The sequence below is a fragment of the Rhinoderma darwinii genome, chromosome 2 (assembly GCF_050947455.1).
Source record: "Rhinoderma darwinii isolate aRhiDar2 chromosome 2, aRhiDar2.hap1, whole genome shotgun sequence".
Lineage (NCBI taxonomy): Eukaryota > Metazoa > Chordata > Amphibia > Anura > Rhinodermatidae > Rhinoderma > Rhinoderma darwinii.
In genome coordinates, this window is record NC_134688.1 from 63,068,139 (window position 1) to 63,081,972 (window position 13,834).

Sequence of the window (13,834 nt, forward strand, 5' to 3'; positions counted from 1 at the left end):
AAATGGTTAATGGGGGTTGTGTTTTTATTTCAATAAAATATTTTTTCTATGTGCTTGTATTTTTTTAAACTTTATTATTACCGCCTTAGTAATGGCCGCTGGCTGATTGACAACCTCCATTACTAAGGCGGGGCTTAATGTTAGCAGGTGCAGAGGCTAACACTAACCCTCATTATTATCTCGGTACCCACCGACACCAGGGGTACTTAGAAGAGCCGGGTACAAACCAGTACCTGACCATCTGTAGTGACGGTCACGCACCGGGGCGGCCGCAGGCTGGTAGTATTAGGCTGGGGAAGGCGAAAATTAGTGGCCCTTCCCACCCTGGTAATGCTGCCTGCTGCTGCTGTTTTGTATCTGGCTGGTTATGAAAATTGGTGGCAACCCCACATCGTTCTTTCCAATTATTTTTTATTTTATTTTTTTTAAATGACGTGGGGTCCCCCCCCATCTTTCATAACCAGCCAGATACAATAAAGCAGCAGCAGGCAGCATTACCAGGATGGCCTTTCCCAGCCTGATAATACCAGCCTGCGGCCGCCCCATTGCTCGACTATCACTACAGATGGTCAAGTACTGGATCGTACCCAGCTCTTCCCATCACCCCTCTGGTCGCGGTGGGTACTGGGCTAATAAAGGGGGTTAGTGTTACCCTCTGCAGCGGATAACACTAAGACCCGCCTTAGCAATGGATGCTGTCAATCAGCTGGCGGCCATTACTAAGGCGGTAGTAATATAGTTTAAAAAAAACAGACATAGAAAAAATATTTTATTTAAATAAAAAAAAAACACAACCCTCATTAACCATTTTATTGATAATAAAAAAAGTCGCCATCGAAGTAGTCCTGGAATCCGACGTAGTCCAACGACCGAACCTGTAAGAAAACACTCAAAAAAACTATTAATAACACGTGTTAGGCTTAGATACAGGGCCCATGTGTGATACTGTCTGTGGGACCCTGTATCTAAGCCTACCACAAGGTAGGCTTAAATACAGGGTCCAGCAGACAGTAATCTTATACAGTATAAGATTACTGTGTGCTGGGTCCCTGTATCTAAACCTACCGTGTGGTAGGCTTAAATACAGGGCCCATCAGACAGGATCACACATGGGCCATGTATCTAAGCCTACCATGTGATTGGCTTAGATACAGGGCCCAGCAGACAGCATCACACAATCTGTGATCCTGTCTCATGGGCCCTCTAAGTCTGCTACATCGTAGGCTTAAAGGGGTAGTCCAGTCCCTAAACATTGATGGCCTATCCTCAAAATAGGTCATCAATAGCTGATGTTTTGGGGTCCGTCTCCCGGGACCCTCCAATCAGCTGTTTTGAAGGGGCCGCAGCACTCGTACGAGAGCTGCTTCCCCTTCATTTCATTTACTCGCTCACACTGTGAATCGCCGACACGGATTAACAGTGTGAGCAAGTGGCCGGAATGAAGAGGAAGCAGCTCTCGTATGAGTGCTGCGGCCCCTTCAAAACAGCTGATTGGCCGGCTCCCGGGAGTCGGACCCCGCCAATCAGCTTCAGCAGACAGGGATATTAATCTTACCCTTCTCTTCAGCCGCGGCAGAAGTTCTGTCCTGACTCTATCCGGGATCACGATTTTGTGCGCGGCGCATAGCGTTGTGAGGTCATGCGCTGCGCACAGCGCTGTGACGTCAGGACCTCCGCTGCGTTCCAGAACCAGGAAGGTAAGTACTGTCAGTTACTATAGTAACAGGGGCCCATGGCCCGAGTTACTATGATAACTTTTTATTGATGTGGAGCGGGGGGCCGCGGGTCCCCCTGGCTTTGGGGCACGGTCACAATTGTGACCACTGCAACCCCTGTAGCTACGCCACTGTGCTTAATACTTTTAACTCTGTTCCCACCTCCAAAGGATTCAATCGACAAACGTTAGAGGCGCATATTACAGTCCTTCCCAAAGAAGGTAGAGATAGTACCCTTTGTGGAAATAACCGCCCTATTTCGCTTCTCAAGTTGGATGTGAAGCTCTATGCTAAGCTCCTTGCAAATAGATTACAATTTCTTTTACCTGATTTGATAAATCCAGAACAAGTAGGGTTTGTCACCCGGAGAGAGGGTAGAGATAACACTGTGAAAATACTCCATTTGATCAAATACGCTAGACAAAAGAACATACCATTGGCCCTCCTATCTACCGACGCAGAAAAAGCGTTAGACAGAGTGGACTGGAAATACATGTCCAGTGTCCTTCAAAAATTTGGTTTGCCTGACTTTGTCATTGCACAGATAATTTCGTTGTATACATGCCCCTCCGCCCGAAGTCGAATCAATACCTTGTCACCGAGTTTCAAAATATCTAACGGGACAAGACAGTGATGTCCTCTTTCCCCTCTTTTGTTCGTCCTTACTATTGAGACACTGATTCAACACATTGGCCAACAACCTCAGATCAGAGGGGTTCGCATCAAGAATTGTGACTTCCAAACTGTTGCATTTGCGGATGACCTGTTAATAATTACCACGAACCCTGACGAATCCTTCCCAATATTTAAAGAGGCTCTGTCACCAGATTTTGCAACCCCTATCTCCTATTGCAGCAGATCGGTGCTGCAATGTAGATAAGAGTAACGTGTTGTTTTTTTTAAAAAACAAGCATTTTTGGCCAAGTTATGACCGTTTTTATATTTATGTAAATGAGGCTTTCTAAAGTACAACTGGGCGTGTTTAAAGTAAAAGTACAACTGGGCGTGTATTGTGTTCGTTACATCTGGGCGTTTTTACTTATTTTACTAGCTGGGCGTTGTGTATAGAAGTATCATCCACGTCTCTACACAACGCCCAGCTTCTGGCAGTGCACAGACACAGCGTGTTCTCGAGAGATCACGCTGTGACGTCACTCACTTCCTGCCCCAGGTCCTGCATCGTGTCGGACCAGCGAGGACACATCGGCACCAGAGGCTACATTTGATTCTGCAGCAGCATCGGCGTTTGCAGGTAAGTCGATGTAGCTACTTACCTGCAAACGCTGATGCTGCTGCAGAATCAACTGTAGCCTCTGGTGCCGATGTGTCCTCGCTCGTCCGACACGATGCAGGACCTGGGGCAGGAAGTGAGTGACGTCACAGCGTGATCTCTCGAGAACACGCTGTGTCTGTGCACTGCCAGAAGCTGGGCGTTGTGAAGAGAAGTGGATGATACTTCTATACACAACGCCCAGCTAGTAAAATAAGTAAAAACGCCCAGATGTAACGAACACAATACACGCCCAGTTGTACTTTTACTTTAAACACGCCCAGTTGTACTTTAGAAAGCCTCATTTACATAAATATAAAAACGGTCATAACTTGGCCAAAAATGCTTGTTTTTAAAAAAAAAAAAAACACGTTACTCTTATCTACATTGCAGCACCGATCTGCTGCAATAGGAGATAGGGGTTGCAAAATCTGGTGACAGAGCCTCTTTAAAATAAACTCGACCAAATCTGAAGCTCTAAACATTTCCTGTCCTAAACGCATGGTTTTGTTGGCTCAAGTTAACTCCCCATTCACTTGGACATTAGAGTACATAAAGTACTTGGGTCTAAAGCAGTCGCCATCTCCAGACTCTTGGTTTTCTCTTAGCTATATACCTTTACTCAATAATATTGACACCATTGTGAAGGACTGGAAGATCCCGTACATTTCATGAATAGGGAGGTGTAATCTAATTAAAATGTTAATTATCCCAAAACGTATGTACTCCAGACATTGCCTATATTCCTTCCGCAAAGCTTTTTTCAGAAAATTCATAGTAAATTGCTTCATTATATCTGGCACAACAAGGGACATCGCTTCGCTTTTAAAACCTTAACTCGCCCTAAACACTTAGGAGGGCTTAACTTTACTAATGTCAAAACTTTTTACCAGGTGATTCACTTGGGTAGGATCAGAGATTGGCATGGAGACCCTCTTGTCAACACAGAGCTATTAATTGAGGAAGAGATGCATGACACGCTATTGACACAAATACTACTACATATGGCTTGCTTTTATTGGGCTGTGACGCAGGTGAACTTGGTGATGAAGGCTTGTTCAAACATAAAGATATGAGCCCATTCCTTCTCCGCTACTTCGACTGGGGGATTTGCTGGGCTTATGTTTCTTTGGCCTTAACTTTAACATGGTTTTGCAATCCAGGTTGAGAGAAAAGTTATTGGGGACGTGATATGGCATAATGTTTTTTCATCACTGGCACAACTTCAAAAGGAATTTCCTCTTGCTCACCTCACTCCTTTACACTACCAGCAATTGTCGCTAAATTACAAAATGTTGGTGAATCATGGGAATATTAATAGACCGATGACATGGTATGAATCCCTGACCTCTGTTTTGATCCCAGTTCCTAGACTTACTTCCATCATCTATAAAAAGCTTAATTCACTAGATACAGAAGTTCCAATAACGTATATAAATTCATGGGAAAAAGAACTAGATATTCAGCTCAGCTCCTCCAAGGTTGGTCTGGTCTATAGGTTGAGCTGTGGTCCATCACGATGCATACATTTACAGGAAACCTGTTACAAACTTGTGAGTCGATGGTATAAAACCCCTGTCTTACTCCATAAAATGGATAGCTCTATTTCTCCACAGTGCTGGAGGTGTCACAAAACTATTGGCACGTACACCCATATCTGGTGGGACTGTGACTTGATTAAACCCTATTGGCAAATGGTAGGACATGTTATTCAGCAACTGTGTCCACAAGCTCACAATTTAAATCCGCTTATTCTCTTTCTAAATATCATACGAGGTTCCGCTAATTTGGTAGGTAGATCCCTATGGTCACAACTGATATTAGCTGCTAAGGCTTTGATCCCGCTATATTGGTGTAAGGAGGACACTCCGCCTGTCTCACAATGGCTGAGAAAAGCAGCCCAAATATGTAGATTGGAGGAGTTGAGTTATTTGGCCCAGAAAAATCATGGGAAATATGCAAAAACTTGGCTTCCTTGGCTCATTTTTCTTTCTGATCCTAAAGGATATGGAAGATATGCATCCTAGTAGAAACCTTCAGGCTACATATAAAGGACTGGATTTTAGCCTGGAAAAGATAGATTTGACCTATTTGCTTTGCATCACAAGAAATGGGACCGTCGGGGTGCTAGGTTACTTAATACTTTGACTGATGGCTATTGACTTATTTGTTTTTATGCTTGATATTTTCGTTATACTTAAAAGGTTATTCACTTGAATGATTCAGTGTGCTACCTGTATGTCTTTTATTAACCTGTGTTAACCTGTTTTGTACATGTTATTTGAAGAAGACTTATTCCTATTATGTTCTCTGCAGTACCTGTAGTCAAACGGACTTGGGAAAAGAATGCTGTGCACATTGAATATTACAGTGATGATGCCGATCCCACAATCCCTACAATAGATTTAGGAATTCCAAATGTTGAAAGAGGTAAAAGTCTATATTACATACTCTATTTATAAAAAAAAAAAAAAAAAAAAGGCTGCACATTTTATTCTATGTTAAAGGTGACGTTTCATCATGTTTTCAAGGATTAGCATCGATTTGTTTATTTACTGCGAAAGATGGGTTTCTTTTATTATTGCTCTGATAATCTACTGCTTTACATATTAATCACCATATATACAATATAGATAGATAGATGTAGTATGTTATTAATCACATATTAGTCACCATATGTACAAATATATTTACGTAGTATGTTATTCTTTATATGCAATTTACTTTTAATTGATCCTTTGCAATTCTATACTTTGTACTTAAAGGGGCTGTCTTACAACAGCAGCCTCAGCAGTCCATATGTCCCAATAGGACATATTGATGTCATGGAAGTTTCCCCCATTCAGAACCCCCCTCTATTACAGTGACAAGTAAGGGTTTGTTCACATATATCAGTTGCAGCATCATCAGTTGTTTTGTCTTTTAAGTGATTACAACTGATGCAAAATTGTATCAGTTGCCATCAGGCTTTTTCACAATTTTTACTACAAAACCATCAGTTGTCATCGGTTGTCGTTAGTAGTCATCAGATTTTAAAATCCGTTTTTACCGCAATGGTCCACAAAATGGTAGTCTAGGGTCTGAAAATGTCCCAATTTTATCAAAGTGGTGCACAGTTTGTGATAGATTGGATACATAGCTAGTTTTTGGCGCCTTTACAGCTAGCCAATTCCACCCCGCATCTCCTACCCACCCCACACCACACTGGGATTGTTGTTGTTTCCATTCACATGACAGGGTTCGGGTGTCGGCCGCTAAAAACTGCCATCTTGGTCTGTTTTGCATATGTTTTGTGTCCGTTCAGTGTCCGTGTTTCTGTTTTTGACGGCCGAATGTGACCCGTTTTGCATCTGATTTTCACTGCCTGTTTTAAAAATGGATGAATTTCATGTGTATATAATGCCACACTGTCCTCTGTAGAAAATGCTACACTGCCCTCTTTATATAGTGCCACACACCTCCTGTAGATAATATCACAGTGACCTCGGTAGATAATGCCACAGTACCCTCTGCAGATAATGCAACACTACTTTCTGTATGTAGTGCCACACACCCCCAGTTGATAAAGTCACAGTGCCCTCTGTAGATAATGCCACACTGCTCTTTGTATATAGTGCCACACCTCCCCTGTAGATAATGCCACAGTGCCCCCTGTAGATAGTGATACACAGCCCGCTGTAGATAGCACCACACACAGACCCCCCTCTAGATAGCACCACACACAAACCCCCCTGTAGATAGCACCACACACAGACCCCCCTGTAGATAGTGCTACACACAGACCTCCCTGTAAAATAGCGCCACACATAGACCTCCTTGTAGATAGTGCCACCCACAGATCCCCCTGAAGATAGCGCCACACAAAGACACTCCTGTAGATAGCGCCACCCACCACCCCTCCTGGAGGAGCTCCTGACATCAATGTATATGGACAGGGACGTCAGTGGCTCCCTCTTGGAGCGGAATCTCTGGCCAGAGCGCCGGCAACGCTCTGGTACGGGATTCCACTCCAGGAGTAGCCCCTGATGTCACTGTCCATATATGATGCCAGGAATGATAAGGTCATGAGATTACATGGACGTGACCCACAAGAATGTCACTTCACACTGCGACCACTGTTTACACCGTTTATACAGCAGTGAGCAGGGGCAGAATCACAAAGCAGGATATGTAATTAATTTTTTTCATTCTATACAGACTATAGGTTATTGCTTGAAAAATTTGCCAATTGCCACAGTCAGTGTGAAAAAGGAGAGTCCAAGGGGGGAATTCTTAGAGACTGGCATATTATACGTTAGTCTTAATAGAAAGAAAGTTGGACTAAAATGCGACACATTTATTAAAAGAAGAACGCATCTCTTGGGTGCAACGGCTGTTCTCCATCCATTCTCATCTTCCCCTCGGACATACTGTAAAAGTACTCACCTCACTGCTCTTCTTGTCCCCTCCGGCTCACTCAGCATGCCGCGTGGCTTATACAAGGTCCTAGTGCCAGGCAGCATCAGGACATTGTATGTGACGCAGTATTGATGACGTTGAGTACTGCATCGCATATAAAGCCCTGATGCTGTTCGTCATGCTGAGGGAGCCTGAGAATAGGAGTGGTGAGCATTAATTTTTTTTTATTTAATTGCCTGAGGTTAGTCTCATCGGGGTGGGAAACGTATAGGGTCCAGCATTGGCCTTTACCATGTTACGCCCCACAGAATGAAATCTACGCCAGCTGAGAGCTGGTGTATTTTATAATACATTTGTCGGCCTGTTGTTCCGCCCACTTTTAGGAAGTTACATCCCCTCTCCTCAAAAGGGGTGAGGGCGACGTAAAAAGGGCAAAAATTTAAATTTGCGACTTTTGGACCCATTTGCGACTTTTCTAAACCAATGGTTGATAAATTTCCCCAAAGTGTTTTGTTAGAAAATAAAAAAAAATTAAAATATTTAAATGTCTTATCTTTTCTGTGTGTGGAATCCTGTATTTGCAGTGTAATATCCAAATTACAGTGTTTTATTGCACTTTCAGCATATATTACTTATTTGTACTAATTTTTTTTAGGTGAGCTGTGTGTCTGCTTCATTAGTTCTAGTATCGTGAGTGATCAGAGCCAGTGTTTTGCTGACCTACTCGTATATTTACAAGCACTTATGTTGTCCCCTTTACTTTTTTATTATCATCGATTTGCATTTCATAGTCTAAAGTGATATTGCTTTTTCTGAGTGTGTAACAAGTGGAACATACCGTTATAATGCATTTAATGTCTGTTCCTGAGTGAATTATTGTTTTTGTTACTGAGCTGCGTTGTAATTCACTTGTGATATTGATAAAAAAAAAATTCTGTGGTTGAATTTAATTTTCTTTTAGAATATCATTTTGTTAAAGTGAGCAGGCATTGAAGGGGCAATATTAAATGAATCCCTTAAGGACCAAGCCAATTTTGCCTTCACTTGCTGATTGGTGCGGGTTCACCACGATCCTTAGAATGAAAGCGCTGCCTTACTAGTCAAGCGCTGCAGCACCTTCACTAATTTCTTCTGCGCAGTGAAATATTAATGTAATAATGTGCATCTAAGGTCTCATGCACACGACCGTGTTTTTGCGGCCGCAATTCCCCCGAAAATCCACGGGAGAATTGCGGCCCCATTCTTTTCTATGGGGCCGTGCACACGACCGTAGTTTTTGCGGTCCGTGCAAGGCCTGGGAGCCCGGACCGCAGAAAGAACGGGCATGTCTTATTACGGCCCGGTTCTGCGGTCCGGGCTCATTGAAAACAATGGCCGCGGCCATGTGCATGTCCCGCGATTTGCGGGCGGCCTGCGGCTGACAGTCCGCTGACAGTCCGCAGCCGGCCGACCCGAAAATCACGGCCGTGCACACTGCTACGGTCGTGTGCATGAGGCCTAAGGGCTCATGCACATGGCAAAATGGACCATGTACAGCAGCATGGAGCCCCTATGGGTCTGTTTTCTGATCTCTTACGCACTCCCCATGCCTACTGTATCTATTTCTCCTCCATGAGACACCATGCTCTCCGCTATGCTTCTCTCCCAATTCTTCTGTAATACGCAGTGCCTTGGAATATAACATGTTTTGTTTTTGCTGGCATGTAATACTACATTATGTAGTATGGGCAACTTTTTTTTAGATTATATTTATATAGGATGAACAAGATCCTATACGATCTTTCCACTAATTTCTAGGTAGGGGGAACATTCTGGGGAATCTATATGGCGTCTTTCCCCCCATGAACTCTAAAAGAGTAGGTGCAACCGGTGGCACTTTCACATAATTTATACATTTTAATGCCGTACCGGGCTCTTTTTTATTTGGTAGATACTGCTTAACGTGCAGTCTACCTCTCAAGCTCAATAATGACGCGGGGGTATAAACTTGGGAAAAACTTTGGGAGTAGTGGGCAAATAATGGTCGAATTTTATAGAGCCTATCAAAATTTGGGTCCTGTGGGGGTGGCAGTGACTATTGTCATGGTAGTGCAGAAACTTTAGAATAGCTTTGAATCGCATCCTTGCCATTACTGTGCGGTAAAGGGGGTGTTGTATAAAATATCAGGGGACCAATAGTCTCTAATACTTGGCTTTTTCACAAGACCAAAGCTTAAAAATGAGCCCCAAAACCTCCGCAATTCCACTTCATTTGTGGGGGTCTAATTTTGGACTCTCCCATAAAGAATCGGGGTTCTAGTAAACTAACTGATCCACATATATGTTGGTCTGCTGAACCATTAAATGTAAAAGGGTGTCAGAAGTAAAAACTTTAAAATAATCAATGGGGCTGAACCCTGTTGTGTCAATTTGAATGCCTGAGGAGGCTGTAAATTCAGGCATCTGAGGTGTAGAATTGTCCCCAGCTACCCATGACAGCTCAGGCAGAGCAGGACCTTCGGCTCTTCTGCGCCAACGGAGGGGTGCAGACTCGGAGTCATGCTATGCGGACGAAGATGACTGCACGAACTGTGCTTCATCTTTGCTCGAGCTGTCCGTATCGCAACACAACATTTGATATGCTTCCTCGGCTGTGAAGACTGTTTTGGCCATATTTTAGAATAATATTATATAATATTTTTAGAATACTATTTTGCAAAGTGCAGCTTCTATCTAAAAACAAATGTTTTTTTTATTTTTTTTAAACTTTTTGTTTACTTTTTTTTAACAAAAAAAATCACTGCTACTCCCAAGTGAGCAGCGAGAACAGACCGGCGACCAGTGACCCTGCTGTATTCGATGAATAAGGGTACCCTATCTACCACAGGGGAAAATCTAAATGAGACGTGGCATTGCTACCTAAAAGGGAACTCGGGCAGTGGGCAATCTAGGGACACAGCAGGGTGATGGCGACCGGGTACTGCGACAGGTGATGGTTGGGCACAGATCACGGCATGGCAGAAGGGCACTGTGGGTGACTGAACTTTATATATTTGATGACCAATGGGCACCAAAGGTGGTGATCACTGGTCAGTGGGCACAAAAGCGCAGATCACAGTTTTTTTTCTTTTTTTTCTTAGACTCTTCACGTACTGGCAACCGTCTCTAACAAACTCTCTGATAGAAGTGAGCTGATCAGAGCCGGAGATGCTGGCAAAACAAGCCTCCGGCGCGGTGATTGGCCAGTCAGTACTAACTGGCCAATCACAGAAGCTTGCCGGAACGGGACCATTCTGATAGATCCTGTGCCATTAATCCTGCTTGGCAACTGTCCCTGACCGTTGCGATCAGGATGCGGTCACCGTGTCTCTTAACACGGTGACAGTTTAAAGCTTGTGTGTGACTGTATGCCTTATTGTGGGAAATCACTTTCAATCAGGATGTACAATCATGCCCAATTTCGGAAAGGGGTTAAGGGTAAGCAGAGGCAGCGGTTGTGCAGTAATATAGCACACAGTAATAGGTTTACACAGTATACAGTGCACTGGCATTCTGTACCACTGGGCAGTAGTAATTTACATCACCACTAATAAGCGTCTGTGTGTGAAGTATAATACTAATGCCCATCGGTCCCAGCTTCTCTGCGCTCTTTATATTTTGCAAACCTAGGCACATCCGCTGCCTCTGCTTACACTTGGGAGTCGGCAGTCACATCCATAAGTAATTGATTGACAGCAGCAGTTGAAAGAACAGTGGCAGCAGCAGTACCTGCCCAAAAATGTAGAAAAAAAAGACCTCCATCTCTTTCTCCGGTACTCCCTTCCCCCATTAGGACAGAAGTAAGGGTTTATTATATGTCTGTGTGTCAGTGTAAATATCTGTGCAAATTTTTGTTAATGTAGTGTATATGTAGGTATGATATTTGACCGTATGTAATGAGTGTGTAGGTAGTGACTGTGTATTCATCTGTGTTGTGTGTGTACATGACTGTATATGGTGAACATGTGTGTATGTAGTAAATGAAAAAAAAAACTTACGTTTGTTTGACTATGTGGTGAGTACAGATGTAGCCACCTTTATCTTGACTTTTAACACATTAAAGGGGTTTTCCAGTGACACTTAATTTTCAGGGGCGGGCAGCGCACGAACACTGAGGAATTTCATTAAGACGAACAAAATGGGGCAGGCATTGAGGCGTAAGCAAAGAATTGAACGGGCGGGCATTGAAGCATAAGCAGAGAATGAACGGGGCGGGCATTTAAGAGGCTGTGGACCAGTAGGAAGCCTCAAACACAGGTGTACGTCAGAAGTCCCGGGTTTGGGGCTTCCTATTGTTCCACAGCCTCCTCAATGTCCGCGCCGATCATTCTTTGCTTATGCTTCAATGCCGGCACAATTTTGTTCAAGTTCATGGTATTCCTCAGTTCTCATGCGCTGCCCGCCGCGAAAAAATATTAGGGCGAGCAGCGCACAAACATTGAGAAATAACATGAACTTGAAGAAAATTATGCCGGCATTGAAGCAAAGAATGAACGGCGCAGGCATTGAGGCTGTGGACCAAAAGGATGTCTCAAACACGGTATACGTAGAAGTTCCGGGTTTGAGTCTTCCTATTGGTCCGCAGCCTCAATGCCTGCGCCGTTCATTCTCTGCTTATGCTCCAATGCCAGCACAATTTTCCTCACGCTCATGGTATTTCTCAGTGCTCGTGCCCTGCCCGCCCCAAAGAAAATATTGGGGCGAGCAGCTCAAGAACATTGAGAACTAGCATGAACTTGATAAAAAATTGTGCCGGCATTGAAGCATAAGCAAAGAATGATTGGCGCGGGCATTGAGGCTGTGGACCAAAAGGAAGTCTCAACCCGGGTATACATCAGAAATTCCCGGTTTGAGGCTTCCTATTGGTCCACATCCTTCTCAATGCCCGCGCCGTTCATTCTCTGCTTATGCTTCAATGACAGACCTGTCTTGATACTCAGTGAGGTATGTCTGCATAATAACGCTCGTGCACGAAGAAAAAAACCAGTATGATGAAAAGCAGAACTGCCGGCCGGCCAAAGGTAGGGTGAATAGGAACAAATGCGTTCTGATTTTTGACAGAATGTATATTAGGAAGTTTAATGAATTTTGACATAGAGTATCAGTACAAAAATGTTGTATCCCTGGAAAACCCTTTAAATACCTAGCGTCAAGAAACTTTAACTTGAATTTTTCAATGGCTTTTGTTGTGTGATATCACGCTGCAGCAAGTTATCATTCAAGATAAAGATGGCTACATCCGTATGTCTGCATGAAGTAGTGAGAATGTGTATGTGTTAGTAAATCTGGGCATACCGTTCGATAATGAGTGTGCCTACATGTTTAGGTATGTACATAGTAAGTGTGCATGTAAGAATACATATATGTAGTAAGTGTTTACGCCTTTATGTAGTGAGTATGTATATGTGTGTAGTGAGTTAGTATATGTGTGTGTGCATTTATTTAAGGCAACATGAACAGTTCGGGTAGGGACACACACACACTGCAGATTTTCTGCAACGGATCTCATTGTGGAAAATCTACAGTGTATTATAGTAGCAGCAGTGTGAATGAGATTTTAACAAATCTCCTCCACACACTGCAGAAAAAATCCGCCCAGATACCTGTCATAAATGTAACCGGTGGTGCGGTTTTTAATCCGTAGCATGTCAATTTATGCTGCGGAATTATTCTTCTATTGCGGATTTTCCCCATTGAATTCAATGGGGAAGTAAAATCCGCAACAAATAGGTAGATGTTGCGATATTTGTGGCGTAAGTGGTGATTCCGCCAGGAAAATTATAAAAATATTAATAAAAGTAATTAAAAGATTCAAACCAACCCCTGGCCCTTGTCATAACGGCCTGATCCTCTGCTCTGAGTGCAGTCCGGCCTCCTGGGATGACGTTTCATCCCATGTGACTACTGTAGCGGTCACATGAACTGCAACATCATCCCAGAAGGCCGGTCTGTACTCTGAGTAGCGGGACAAGTCGCTATGACAACGCATAACGGGGTAAGCTTGAACTTTTTCTTTTATTTATAGCAGTATTTCCAGAGGAGAAGATTCGACAAGAAAAACTGCACCACAATTTGGCTCTATGGATAAGCTGAAACGTTGCATTGGGCTTCTAGATCAATAAAGCACCACATTTTTTCATTTTATCTTTGGAGTGCTGCCTGATTTTGGATATATTTGTTTGGGTCTTTGGTCGTGACCATGGCGGGCTTGCACCCATCCACATTTCGGACTGTGCAGCTGCCATTTTAGTGATAGATAGATAGATAGATAGATAGATAGATAGATAGATAGATAGATAGATAGATAGATAGATAGATAGATAGATAGATAGATAGTGAGATAGATAGATAGTGAGATAGATAGTGAGATAGATAGATAGTGAGATAGATAGATAGTGAGATAGATAGATAGATAGATAGATAGATAGATAGA

General features: G+C 43.2%; 1 protein-coding gene across 1 annotated transcript in view; it reads left to right on the top strand.

Annotated features, from left to right (window-relative positions):
• The window catches only part of B3GLCT (beta 3-glucosyltransferase), a 567,539-nt gene that overhangs the window by 532,788 nt on the left and 20,917 nt on the right, over positions 1-13,834 (top strand). Inside the window, exon 11 of the mRNA XM_075851692.1 lies at positions 5,302-5,415. Within this exon, the coding sequence (XP_075707807.1) occupies positions 5,302-5,415 (114 nt within the window). The remainder of the gene's footprint in view (positions 1-5,301; positions 5,416-13,834) is intronic.